At 39.9% G+C, this 14111-nt stretch overlaps 1 protein-coding gene across 1 annotated transcript in view; it reads left to right on the top strand.

The window, feature by feature from the left end:
• The window catches only part of CD8A (CD8a molecule), a 45890-nt gene extending 32501 nt beyond the window's left edge, over positions 1-13389 (top strand). The window contains exons 5-6 of the mRNA XM_018568437.1: positions 10750-10783; positions 13296-13389. Of these exons, the coding sequence (XP_018423939.1) occupies positions 10750-10783; positions 13296-13350 (89 nt within the window). The 3' untranslated portion in view covers positions 13351-13389. The remainder of the gene's footprint in view (positions 1-10749; positions 10784-13295) is intronic.
• The last annotated feature ends 722 nt before the right edge of the window (positions 13390-14111 follow it).

Raw genomic sequence — 14111 nt, 5'->3', positions numbered from 1 at the left:
ATTGTTATAATACTGCAGGGTATAGGGTTATTTCTACCAAGTACTAGAGATAATTCTGCTATTCAAATTTGTTTCTTTAACCCTACATATCAATAATCAAGAGTTAGGCTCACCAGCAATAATTTGTGTGTTGTTACAAATAAATTGAAAGCTTCTTAATAAAAAAATAAAATTATGAAGAATAGTGTGTTCCTGCCAAAACAAAATAAAGGCATTTTATATTGCTGTCAGATATATTTTGCTAAAAAAAAACAAAAAAAAAAACCCGGAACATTTAATGCATATTAATTGAATATTTTCAACTTTTTTAAAAAACTGTTAATTTTATTGTTTAAAAAAATCTATAGAGGAAAGCAACTATTTAAATCAAATTGGACAAATAAAATATATTCAATTAACCTGGAGATGGACCCGAGTATTTGTGTTCTGGGAATTCTGCCAGAGGACTTAGGCACAAGATCTCAGAAATTGTCCATTACTAGGTTGGTTTTTATGGCTAGAAAACTGAAATGGATCTCACCTAGTCCATCTATGTATAAGCACTGGATTAAAATGGTTAATATAATGTTGGGAAGGGGAAAGTTATTATTTTGGCATAGAGGAAAAGCAGGGAAATTCACGGAACTCTGGAAAGAATGGCTGAAGAAGGGATAAATGATAACTCACTGGTAAATCACATGTTTGTTAAAATAGCAAGAATCATAGTATAATATGAGCCCAAAAGATAATTATGTGGTGTCGTTTTTTTTTGTTATTTATTTATTCCCTTATATTTGTATACATTTTTGTATACATTTTGTATGTTATATAATTTGGAAAATAATAAAGCTTATGGAAGGAAAACACAGGGAATGTTTTTAATTCTCAGTTGAATTGAAAAAAAAGCAACAACACTTATTTATGAGAATTTTATTATTGTTCCTCTGTTATGATCTGAATTATTTAAAGCTCTTTAGGTTAAACTCTGGATGAATTCACCCTGTTTTCATGTATTAATAAAGCAGAGCTGGAAAACAGTTAAACTGGTGAAAAGTCTTTTGAAAAATGAGAACAAAATTGTCACATTTAGGAAAAAATGTGGACTAAACCAAAACCAAGACTAAAACAAAACCCAAAAATGTATACCTAAGAAAAGGGGACGGTTTTTATGAATGATTTCAAATGTTTAATGACATTGTAGCAACACTTTTTTTTCTCATGCTGCATTTACAAATGCAGACGCGCACACAAATACACTGTATATATAATTTATATATATATATAATTTATCACTTTAATTATATTCTTCCAATATCGAAATAATTTAGGACAGTGCCATAATAAGTGTATTAATGTGCCTTCTAAATGGCCACACCTTTTACAAGCGGGATCTTGCATATAACCCCGTTGAAATCATTGCTTTGGTGTGCGGTATGCACGGTGTAAAATAAATAATTGTGTCAATCTATGTGTAGCCGACAGTGAACAGTCTATTTACTATTTTCATTGCTTTTTACCATTCTTCCTTCTTCAACTCCCCAATATCCTGGTGCCATCCCTTCTGCCCTCGAAAAACGACATTACTTCTATCCCCCTTTTAACAATTTGTGATACATTTTTGCTACAATACCTCGTTTTCCACCCTTAGCTTGGGCTAGCAGCTTCATCCAGGAGGGCGCGTTACATATAATTTCCGATATGCGGTTCTGCGTCTGCAGTGCATGACGTAATTGCAAATACTGGTAAAAACATGATTTGTGTAGCTTATAGTGCGTTTGTCACTCTGAGAAAGTTTGAATTGTTGTACCTTCGTAAACTTGGTGTATATACGTCAGCCCTTTTTGTTCCCAATTTCCAAACCCAGTCAGCTTATATACTTCCTCTAACTTAGAATTGTACCATAGAGGTATACAAAACCTTTATACACATTTCCTGTGTTACTGTTATACCGTTAATAGATTTTTGTGGCGAATCAGAAGAATAATTCTTCCTTCTGGCGTCCCAAACACATCAGCTTTTTTTTTATACTTGAACACAAATCAAGAATCAAAATAAAAATGTGTCCATAATTTTTTTTTCTTATATATATATATAATATAGGGAAAGAGCTTTGCTAAGGATATTACATCAATTGTATATTTTAATTATTATTAATAGTAATAATAATATTATTATTATTACTATTATTGTACAGGATTTATATAGTGCTAACACTTTGCATAAAGTAGAACAGTTGTGTTACATTTAAAAAAAAAGAACATACATGTACAGCCTGTATTTGTTATTTTGAACAACAGCAGTAAATAAATGTATATGTAAATGTAAGGTTGGTATCTTTTTGAGGAAAAATTGTACATGATGGAATACACAAATAAAAAGCAGTAATCCGGTCCTCAGTCCCTGTAACTGCTAACTCTTGCTACCAATCACTAGCAGGCACTAAAAGCAAACCTGCTCTATTCTTGCTAATCTGTGTGCCAATAGCAATTTCAGCAACCCTGAACCGCTTATCAAAGTCTGTAGTGGACAAAGTAATGTAGAAAAGACATGATGCTTCCACTTAAATCATGTTACTTGACGGGTTCACAAAAACGGTACCACGTCCCCCATTTGCTAGTAGTTAGAGCAAAAGCCTTGTGACTGATGTTGGGTAGATGGTGGTAGTGGCTGTGGCCCCCAATGCTTTCTATAACTGTGAACCACTGTGAGCAATTATGTTTTTTAATAGCAGCTAGAGGAAGTGGCCATCACCAACCAAATCCAAATAGTGACAACTGTGCTCCTGCAATTGTCCTCTATAGGGGATTGTATATGATTACACATCCCACCACTCCTCCTCAATTGGCTGTGGAACAGAGCTGGAAGGCAGAGGGAACCCAACAGGGGTATGCAACGTATCAAAGGAGATCCTGATAAAAATCATTAGGCATTGAAATAGCTTTACATTTTTTGCAGGATTTGTTTTCCAAATACCAATTAAAGGTGCAATCCAGTAGAACCATACATTGCATCTTTAATTGGTATTTGGAAAAAAGACTAGTCACTTAGTTAATTTCTAAGTTGTCAAGGTTGTTTCTACTTGGTGAATCTGTGCTTTGATCTAACAAGTCTTTCATCTGCATTAACTCTTGTTATTGGCGTTGTTATTGTCATCCTTGTTTTGGATTCTGGTTTCCCAGTGTCCATATTAGCAGTAAAAGGCATGATGAGATGGGGAGCAGCTCAGCAGTTGATGGGGCTTAATACTTGGATTTGGGACACCAAATTCGAAGCTTTCCTGGGGAGCAAAAAGAGAGTCAATTCTAAGGGTTTGTAGTTGAGTTTTCATTGCTGCTTGAAGACCCTCTTTAAACATACAGAGCAGGTGGTGGGTACGTACATCATTTAAAAATTATAGGTCAGAGATTTCCGGGGCGATGTGAGATGAATGTTCTGATAATGTTATATGTTATGTTACATGTGGTGAAAATGTCTGCAGCATCCGCTTTTCACGGGGACCCTCTATGAGCTACTTGCGTGAGAACATAATACATGGTTTAGTCTAGAGACATCTGCACCCTGATGTCTCAGGGTCGTAAAAACATTTCATTTTGTCTGAAAGGGCTGTTTGCACGACCGGCTTTACCATTCAGCATGGTAGGCTTGTGCCTATAGGTGGTAGAGGCAAAGAGAAGGCTTTTTCCTGTACAGTTATTGGCCACACATTTTTCTTAGCTTAGTATGTTTAGTCAACTCATATTAAGTTTGCACATTATCACATCATTCTAAGTCAAGATAAGACCATGGCAACAAGAAAATGTTGTATGTAAAAAAAGGAGGTTCTAGAAGAGGGGTTTAAAAAAGTTGTGTGCCTAAGGCTCCAGTGATGGAATTCTAAAACATAAACCTAATGCAGCCGTCTCATCTGAGGGATGGCAAGATGCAACATATAACATTTTTGTTTTTACGTTTAGATACACTTTAATGAGAACGAGTGATAATGTTTCATAAGTTATTATCCATTCTGCATTTTACTTAATTATTATTAATAAACCTCCTACATCATATACTGTCTTTAAGGGCTTTGCATTTTTTTCTAAACAATTGAGTCCCCAAAAATGTTGCTTGTATAAGTTTATGACTAGCCTTTTCTTTCCTGGATTGAGTAGGGAATGTTTTCAAACCACCGTTGAATTTTTCTTGCTTTTTTTTTTCCTGTTTGCTGTATGTGTCCTACTGAAATTAAGAGATTTCCTTAACTGCCTGGTCATGGCAACAGCCCACCTTGAGTTTTTGGGGCATTAAAGAACGGATCACTGTTACAATGATCAATGGAAAACTTACCACTGTTCTTAACAATACTCACTCTAAGTTTTTGAAAATGTCTCTCTGGGTTGGTTAACCGTTCTTCTGGGTTTGACCACTCATTACTGAGCCTTTAATTTGCTGTTTCAACCAGTGCGGCCTCGCTCCAGGTCACCTCTCGTGCTCCTACCCCCCTTCCTCCCTTCTCCCTTCCCCAAGTCTTCTGCAGAAAGTATGTAATCTTTATCTCCTCTTCTCTCTTTACTACATGTTTCTTTTCCTGGATACGGTTCCTTTTCTTCATCTTTCTTCTTTGTTTGGTTTTTTGTCCTTATGTCACCCATTTTTATCTTTGGCTCTAACTTCTGGATTTCGTGGGGTGTGTGCCCAATTGGTTCTTCCACTCACCCTTTAGGCATGAAAATGATCTGGATTACTATAGATTTTTTTTTTTTACTGAGTCATAATAGTTGCCGCACTTCACTTATCCGAATTGTATTATGTTTGGATGCTTGCCATTCTACTTGGCATTCCTACAACACTGATTGTGCCTTCTGTTGTCTTTGTTTATTCTTTGTTAAATCTAATAATATGTATATAAAAGAAATCAAGAGATTTAACTTTTCTACCTGTCCCAGAGATACAACAAGAAGTCACAGTTTTAGACAGTTGTCATCCTAACAGGTGTGCCCCATTCCTGGGACAACTGTATAATGTTGGATTTCCCAGTGTTACATTTCCCATCACATTCTTTGCCTGTGACAATGGCTACAAAGACAAATGCAAAGGCTAATTAAAAAGGGCGAGGGGAGTTATAACCTTATAATTTTTTTTTTTTTACCCCTCTACACTCTATTAAAAAAAGAAGAAAGTTTTGCCTAAACATTCACTTTAATATATGATAATAAAAATGGCAATAAAGTTGAAAAACATCTGGAGTAACAGGTACATTGAAGTGCATTGAATTCAAACCTCAAAACATCAATTAGGATTAGAGAAGTGTAATGAATAAATACAACAAACTAACATAGGGAATTTATATTTAAAACCGCTAGTCTCAGCTTGATGAATGAGTCCAATAATGTATAATGACCTTCACTCACATACAGAGTTGCCAATACTATTAAGTCAGTGTTCTCATAAATGAGCATTTTTCTGTTTTAGTATTACCGGATTTTAAAAATCATCTCCAATTAGAAATCTTTAATGTATTTAAATATAACACAGCGGTTCATTTTAGAATCTCTATGCTTGACAGTGTTTACTGCCCTGTGTAACCCTCTCCCATAAAAAGAACTGTTGATCTTCACCACACAGAATGACAAAATTCATATTATATATAGTGGAATCCGCCCGCTCTATGTTCCCCTTTTCTTAGCTTCCCTCACTGAAATATATTGACATTTATCAATTAAATAGGTCAATATGCATTTTCCCCAAAATATATATGTCCATTATCTGACATCACACTCCACAAATTCACCAGAGCAGTACCATGTTTTTAAACAAGAAGGGAAATCCAAATAGCGTAAAACCATTTTTTGTTATTATAACAGGTAAGATCAACGCTTATAATAACAAATGCTACGCCAGCACTAACACATACAACTTACGTCTACTACCTACCTACTTCTCCTGATCCCAAAAGCAAGTGTCGCATAATTACGTCAAAGCTTACAAATGTATTTTAGGTCACTGGAGGCCTTCCTCAGGAAAGGTAAAGGTTTTGCACTATTTGTATCTCTCTTGGTGGTTGAGGAGAATTGTGATGCCAGATCAAGGGCAAATTGACCTTTTTACTGATAATGGTCTAACTCTTCTGCTCAGTGAAGCTAAACAAGGGGGAGCATGGAGTTGGTGGTTTCCACAATATACAACTTTTATTTTGGTACTGTTTGAATTTTGCCATTGCCAGGGCTAACATACATAGCTTATGTCAAGCTTACTTCTACCAAGCTCCAGCAGCAAGCATTGTGTAATGACGTCACTAGCCCTGGACAAAACGTTTCATCACTGGAGGTCATTCTCTGGTGAGTGAAGCTAAGGAAGGGGGAAGTGGTGGATTTCAATATATAATTACATTTTTGGCATTGTTCCAATTTAGAGCATTTACACCTATTGAACATATGCAGCTTAGGTCTAGCTTAGTGCTCCTGATCCCAGAAGCATGATTCACAAGCCCCGATTCCAATGCGTTTTGTCACTAGAGGACACCCTCTAGTGAGTCAAGCTAAGGAAAGGGGGAGCATGGAGGTGGTGGATTCCAATATATAATTTAGTTTTGCCATTGTTTGAATTTCGGCATTGTCAGCACTAACATACACTGTACATCTTGGGTCTAGCTTACTCCTCCCAGTCCCCGAAAGCAAGGCTTGCCTAATGACATCACAAGCCCCGTCCAGCGCGTTTTGCCACTGGAGGACATCCACTGGTGAGTGAAGCTAAGGCAGGGGGAGCATGAAATTGGTGGTTTTCACTTAATTTAATATGAATTTTGGCAAAAAGGAGATAACATTTGTGGTTGCTGAAGGGTCCCACGAGGATTGGAGTTTCTGCACTAAAAAATAGATTATGACAAATCTAGAAGAACACGGAGACTGCAGGAATTGTTTTTATTTATTGTTTATTTACTTTTATTCACTTTCTTTGTGTATGTGTTGTATTAATTATATTGCTTATTCTTTGATATGGGAGAGGGTTACACAGGGGAGTAAGCACTAATCATAGAGATTCTAATATTAGGCGCTGGGCTATATTTAAATAAATTTATGGATATCAATCTTCGATATGAATCAGACACAACCACTTTTTAAAAAATAGTTATGGGGTAAAGGCACAGAGTTTTTATGGTTTTATATATACATTTTTAATGCAGCTGAAAAAGAGGATCTGGATGTGTGGTTCCTTTTTCTACGTAGGAAGAGGGTCAACTACTGAAAATCACAGAAAATTCCAAACATCTAAAAAAACAAAACAAATAACCACACTTCATTAAAAAAAACCTCTCAAACAGCAATTTTCTGAAAGTTTTTGTACCTATCTCAATCCCTGCCCCCTTCATCACTGTACTGATCTATCCTACCTTCACCCTTCTCAGCTGGATGCTTACTAAGTTCTGCAGTCAAGTGCCCCCCAAAGGGGTTCCAAAGCAATATTTACCTGCGACTGGCCCATCCTTTTCATCCTACTGCCCACAAATGCTTAACAGGCCCCCATAGGTTTCTATGGGACAGGGAGATAGACCCATAGAAGTCTGGGGGTTCTACTGCACATAGTAGTGCTAGTTATAGACTGCATTATAGATGGTTTTTGCCCATAGTTCTACTTTAAATCAACTACAGATATGGATGCTTAGTCTGAGTAAGCAACAGTACAAGTAATTACAAATGTAAAACTGTAAACCTCTGTTCCCCAACTTGCAGTCTCAGGGCCGTACGAGGACATTTGATACTCATTGTGCAACTCTCGGGCCACAGCACCCAATAGTGTTTTCCCTTCCTTGATGCATACTTACACCTGATCAGCACAAGACCTGCAAAAATAGACAAGGTTCTGCATTGTGACTCCTCACTTATGTAATATAGAGAAAGCCTGCCTGCAAAGAGAGGACTGTGACATGCAAGGAGCGAGGGGACTGTGCTAGAGAATTGACTTTCCCAAGGAACTGGTCACTTCCGGGTGCTGCTCAAGTCACTTGCCGTCTGAATACATAGCACAGGGAGTCGCTCGCTCAGCAATTGCTCACCTCTGCCATTTGCGGAATGTCTTGTATTATTTCAATGAATGTAAGGTATTCTGTAATTGGATGATGTGGGAATCAAGATATCATTTGCCCCACCTCATCCAACCAGAGAGCGCCTTGTATTTAATTTTTAAAAATAAAACGTGCTCTAAAGGGTGGTAGTGCTGAACGCACAACAACCCTGGAGTCGATTGATAAACAAATCACATAGCCATTGGCCCTGGGGATTTCTGTGAATGTTTTTAGTATATTTCTCTTCGGGTCGAATGTAATGTAATATAATACTGGATTTTTGTCACTAGATGGAATGGAGGAGCATAGGAAATATATATTATTTCCTATGCTTCTCAGCTCCATTTAGTGGTCATAATGTGGTATTCATTTACATTACATTTGACCTGAAAAGAAAATATATGAAGAATGTTCATTTTTACCTCTATTTGCACAGAACAAACATTCACAGAGATTCGCAGGGCAAACGGTTCTGTCACTTGTTTAGTAATAGACACCCTGTGTTCAGTATATACAGTAAATGACAAGTCGCTCCAGCAGCACCTGGAAGAGATCAGCACTGACTGTATGAACAGGCTTTTTTTTTTTTTGCATGTACATTTTTTATTTTCGAACAAAGAATAATACAACATGTATGTATTGTCAATCATACAAGACATAAAGTACAGAGTATTTGGTGAGCTATAACAAAGCGATAAGGTAAGTAAATAGTCAACCAGTCTCTAGTGATGTAGAGATATACCTTTTCATGTGCGGGAAAGGTTCCCGTTCAGACCAGTTTGCATATGTTAGCAAATGAAAGAACAACAGACAAAATAATAAAATAATACACCAACGCCTGGAGGGCAACAGCAATACAGGCAACAAATTAACAGTTGGTGCTGGAAATTAGAGTAACCATAGTAACCATTAATACACTCGGTCATGAAGTTGAGATTGAGAGATGTTGCGTGTGAGAAAAGTCGTCTGGGGATGGTAATGCGTTTCAGCATTCCACGTAGGGGAATTAAGTCCAGCATTTGGCCGTGTTCGTGGTGCGTTACGTCAAAGGACATCGAGGGCACCCAGTGAATTAGTGAGTTTGGCAGTAAGAAACCATTTGGAATATTGGAAAATAAGCATTACGTCACGTAATTGATCTAGGGGTAGTTCAGTAGTTAGATATGTAGACCAGGTGTCAATGAACAGGCTTTTACAGTGAATTTCAGAATCCCCAGCAGCCCCCCAGCTGTGATTTATGAAGAATTAGATGTAATCAAGTTGGACCAATGTAAGGTTTTAAAAAGGGTTATTCTTCAGTTCAGTTGAAATCTGAACTTGAAGTTCAGATTACATTTTTCATTTACTTGTATTTTTCCTTTAAGAAATGTCCTATAACACATTCCTGTATATGAAGTCTGCTTAGCTGATGTTTGGTCTGTATTTGGGGACATCAAAGTGAGAAAAGTGGCAAATGGAGCAAAATGGAGTGAAAGCAATGGCTGTCCCCTGCTAATAAGTCACGCTTTGTAACCAAAATCACACTTTGTTTTATCCAAAATACATTCCAAACTTCTGCACTGAAAGAGCCAAGTAGAATGTGGCCCCCTACTCATCTCCTCCTTCACAGTCAGGAGAGAGAGCGAGGAGAGACAGCCAGGAGGATGAGCAAAGAGAGACAGCCAGGAGGATGAGCAAAGAGAGACAGCCAGGAGGATGAGCGAGGAGGAGACAGCCAGGAAAGCGAAGAGAGACAGCCTGGAGGGAGAGTGAGAAGAGACAGCCAGGAGAGAGCAAGTAGAGACAGCCAGGAGGATGAGCGAGGAGAGACAGCCACGAGGATGAGCGAGGAGGAGACAGCCAGGAGAGACAACCAAAAGAGAGGTTGAGGAGAGACAGCCAGGAGAGAGCAAGTAGAGACAGCCAGGAGGATGAGCGAGGAGAGACAGCCAGGAGGATGAGCGGGGAGGAGACAGCCAGGAGAGACAACCAAAAGAGAGGGTGAGGGGAGATAGCCAGGAGAGAGCAAGTAGAGACAGCCAGGAGGATGAGCGAGGAGAGACAGCCAGGAGGAAGAGCGAGGAGAGACAGCCAGGAGAGCGAGGAGAGAAAGCAGTAGAGAGCAGAGACTGCCTGGGGAGAGAACGAGGAGAGACCGCCAGGAGAGAGAGATGAGAGACAGCCATAAAGGTGAGGGGAGATGGCCAGGAGAAAGAGAGGAGAGACAGCCAGAAGGAAGAGTGAGGAGAGACAGCCAGGAGAGAGTGCAAGGAGAGAGAGCGAGGAGAGGCAGCCAGGAGGATGAGCAAGGAGAAAGACCGAGGAGAGAGAACAAGGAGAGAGAATAAGGAGAGACAGCCAGGAGAAAGAGTGAGGAGAGATAGGAAGCAACACATCTGCCTGAAGCAGAACCACTGTGACCTTCAAGACTTATCTGTACCCTGTGGTTCAGACACCTCCATGCTGCCCAAGTTAGAGCGTCCCTCCGTGTCCCGTGCCTCCTCAATGGACTCATATTGGAACACCAGGACCCTGTGGTTGCCCCTGTCTGCCTGACATCCTGGCATCTTGTGTCCGGGTTTTCAGCTGTCCTGTGGGACTCTAAACCCAGACAGTCCGGGTGAATCCTGGACAGGTGACAACCCCAATCCTGATAAATGTACAGTCTGTTCCTCCTTTACACTGTATACTATATGTTCTATTTAATAATGTGAATCCTTTGAGGGAGATGTAATGTTCTTTATCTGTTTCAGGTACAAGGAGAAGGAGATGCCGTTGTAAACACAGGTGAGTATGTATTTAAAGCTGACGTTTTATCTGCTTATATTGGTCCATCCTTTTCCTCCTCATCAACATCCTAATGACATTTTACATAAAATCTTTCCATTTTCATTATATGCTTTATTTTAGACCTTGTGACATCATCACTGGGTCTCAGAACTTCTCTATGCAATGCAGGCAGATCATCGCTGGTGGGGGGGACCAGCAGGGTTCTGTAGCTTCATGAAAGTATCACAGCACCCTGCCTAAGTACTCCTCTATAGAATCCTAAACCTTAATGCAGGCAGTGGGCTGGCTCTTGGCAGGAGTCATGCAAATATCGAAATTCCTGGATGGGTGGATGCCATTCTGAAGGAGTGGACATTCCAAGACAGGCCGCATCCACATGTAGACCATCCTAGGTTATGATTGAAAAAACTGAAATCCAATGAATTGAAGGGGCAGGGCCAGGCTGTGGAGGAAAGGACTAGATCATTCTGGACACCCTCCAGCCAGGGAATGCAGTGGGCCCTATCAGCGTCCAATGCACATTATGAGATGCTCACAGTGTGCAGTGAATTGAGAGGAAGCAAATTTCAGTCCAGTAGAGGAGCCGGTACAACTGGGCAAGACTGAAGGGAAGGCTGGAGTTTAATGCTGTGGAAAAGTCTTGGAGGAGGTGACGAGGGAGTTAAAGAGAAGGAGGTCGTGGAAAGATCGAAGAGGATGGTTTGGGTGATATTTGGCGAGGTTGGTGACATAGCTCAGGGCAGACTGGATGGCATGTATGTTGTTGTTAGTATTGTGAGTTTTATTCTTTGATTGAAAACCAGTGGTGGGGTTGGCAGAGAGGGGTAGTGACCATTAAATGGATGGTAAGGTGGATGGATCCGCAAGTGGCATTCATAATAGACTGAAGGGGGATAGATGTGTAGAGATCGGCCAACGAGGAGGGAGTTGCAATAGTCAAGGTGAGAGATAAAAAGGAGTAAAAAAAGTATCTTGGTGGTGTCATTGGTCAGGAAGGGGTGTATTTTGGAGATGTTACAGAGGTGAAGGAGGCAGGATTTGGATAAAGATTAGATATGGAGCTGAAAGCAGAGGTCAGAGACCATGATTACACCAAGCACCCTCAATATCATGAGCTTCGTTTTTAAAAGACCAAGTTTTAAGAGGTGGTGTGACATCCATACTGATATGCCAGTTAATAAATTAGGGGTGCTCAATAAGACTGACTGAAGAGGTGAGAGATAAACTTGCCTGCATTTGGAAGCCATGCGAGGTTATCCACTGACCAAGAGAGGAGGTGTAGATGGAGATGATCCATCAGCATGGTCAGCAGAGATAAAACTGGCCAAGAGTATCATTAATATCAGGGTTGTAAAGACAGAAAAATCACCTAACCACGATGTGGAGGTGGGATGTGGCTTATTGCTGTAATGGAAGAAAATGACCACACAACACGTCAAAGCAAATAAGTTTTGTTTCTTTGCTTGCTCTGGGCCCATGGAAATATTTTGTCTTTGAGTCTTTGCAGAGGGCAGAGGATTGTGGACAGGAATCATTATTCACATGTTCCTAGGACAGCATATGATGGAGAGGAAGGCACTTGAATCAACTCTCATGGCATTGGGTTAGATTAGGAGATGCGCTTGACCGGGTACACTGAGGAAGACTGCACACAAGTCCATGGTCCTACAATGTGATTTCCGCTTGGCACATTCTGGAAGGTGGAGGCTATCACAGTGGTCTTATGATCTTCCCAGTTCCCAGTAACATGAGATGGCTCGGTCCCCATGCAACGGGTATACAAGGGTGTTTTCAGCACAAACAGATGGCACATATATGGGATGCCACAGAAGAAAGCCAACTTCGGTGACACCAAATATGTGTTACGTTGTTGTAAAATGACTTCCTAATTAGGCCATATTAAATTCGGATCCTGAATGCCATTCGGGTCTAGGAGCCTCAGCTTTAGTATTATATGTATATACTGTATATGGCTCCCATGTTGCCTTAACGAAAATTCGTGTTCAGACCCATTCGGATGCATTTAACTGAAAAAAAAACATCTGATTCGACAGAAAAGTCACATTTCCAATTCAGTTTCGTTTTTGACTGGCTCCGAAATGGAAATTTGGATTCGGGCACATTCGGATGCATTGGGATTGGGAAATTCGGATGTGTCTGAATTTTTGGAAAATTCGTACGAATTTTGATCCGGAATGAAACAATTTGCACATGTATATTGCAAAGCCAGAAGTCTGGAAGTCAGAGGAAACATGGTCACCTATTAACCAGCACATCATGGGAGTTAGCCCCAGTCTCTAGTGCTTGGTGATGTTGCTCTTGTATGGCAGAAGATGACTGCATGGAGGAGCTCAGACATATGTGAAACATAAGAATGACACGTCAGAGCTAAATAATAAGTGTCCAAGTCCTAAGAGCCACCACTTTTATGTGAGATGGCCAGAGTTCTCTGCAGGGCAATGCAGACTATATACATGTATGACATAGTAAAATATTGTCTGTTTTCTAGGCCCTTGGAGGAAAGAAATGGTCAGATGAACCTCATGAACAAACACAAGAAGTGATTGTGGTGGACCTTCTCAGCCCTGGCTCTATCTGCTGACAACCCTCTTAGCTTTCTCATGATTCGTATGAGGACTAACATCCTATGTTGTGAATTATGTACAGGTTATTCATGTGCTTTGTTCCCTTAGTTAAGTGGGCCTGACAATTGAGGATGTCACTTGTGGCCTCACTTAATATTTTTGAGCTTGCAACATATTGAGTTGCTAGAAACTGGTGCCACCACTATAGCTTCCATTCTATTCATTTCTGCAGGATCAGATTTTGCTGGTTAGGAATTCACGCTGTGCTTTTTTTTCTCCAAGCTCACTCCCGTGATGGGCTACACTCTCAATACAAATTACTAAACTATTTTAGTCCATAATGGGAGTGAACTTGGACTTCCCATCATGCACTTAAATAGTTATCTAATTTGTATTAGGATTGTAATCCATCACGGGAGTGAGCTTGGGACAGCACACACAGGGCCCATGGGGAACAAAAGTAGCCCCCCTCCAGAAGGAAGGACAGTGTCAGCACCAATTCTGAGATGATTTGAGGAAGTGATACACAAATAAGATACATTTTTGTTACTAGTTAAGGTACTTGAATGTATTTTTAAGATTTAACTCCTGTTTAGTGTCACTTTAACCTGTGCCGAAAGCAATATGCCTGGCTAATTGTCAAATTCACGTGGACCTTGCACTCTAACGTACGGTCCGCTTATTTACTGAAGCCCCTCCTCCATGCCAAATTGCTGCAAAATAGTTTTAAAAAAAAGTTT

The sequence above is a fragment of the Nanorana parkeri genome, unplaced genomic scaffold (genome assembly GCF_000935625.1).
Source record: "Nanorana parkeri isolate BGI_ZX_2015 unplaced genomic scaffold, ASM93562v1 scaffold1188, whole genome shotgun sequence".
In the NCBI taxonomy this organism is placed as follows: Eukaryota; Metazoa; Chordata; class Amphibia; order Anura; family Dicroglossidae; genus Nanorana; species Nanorana parkeri.
This window is presented reverse-complemented; position numbering and strand designations above follow the sequence as displayed.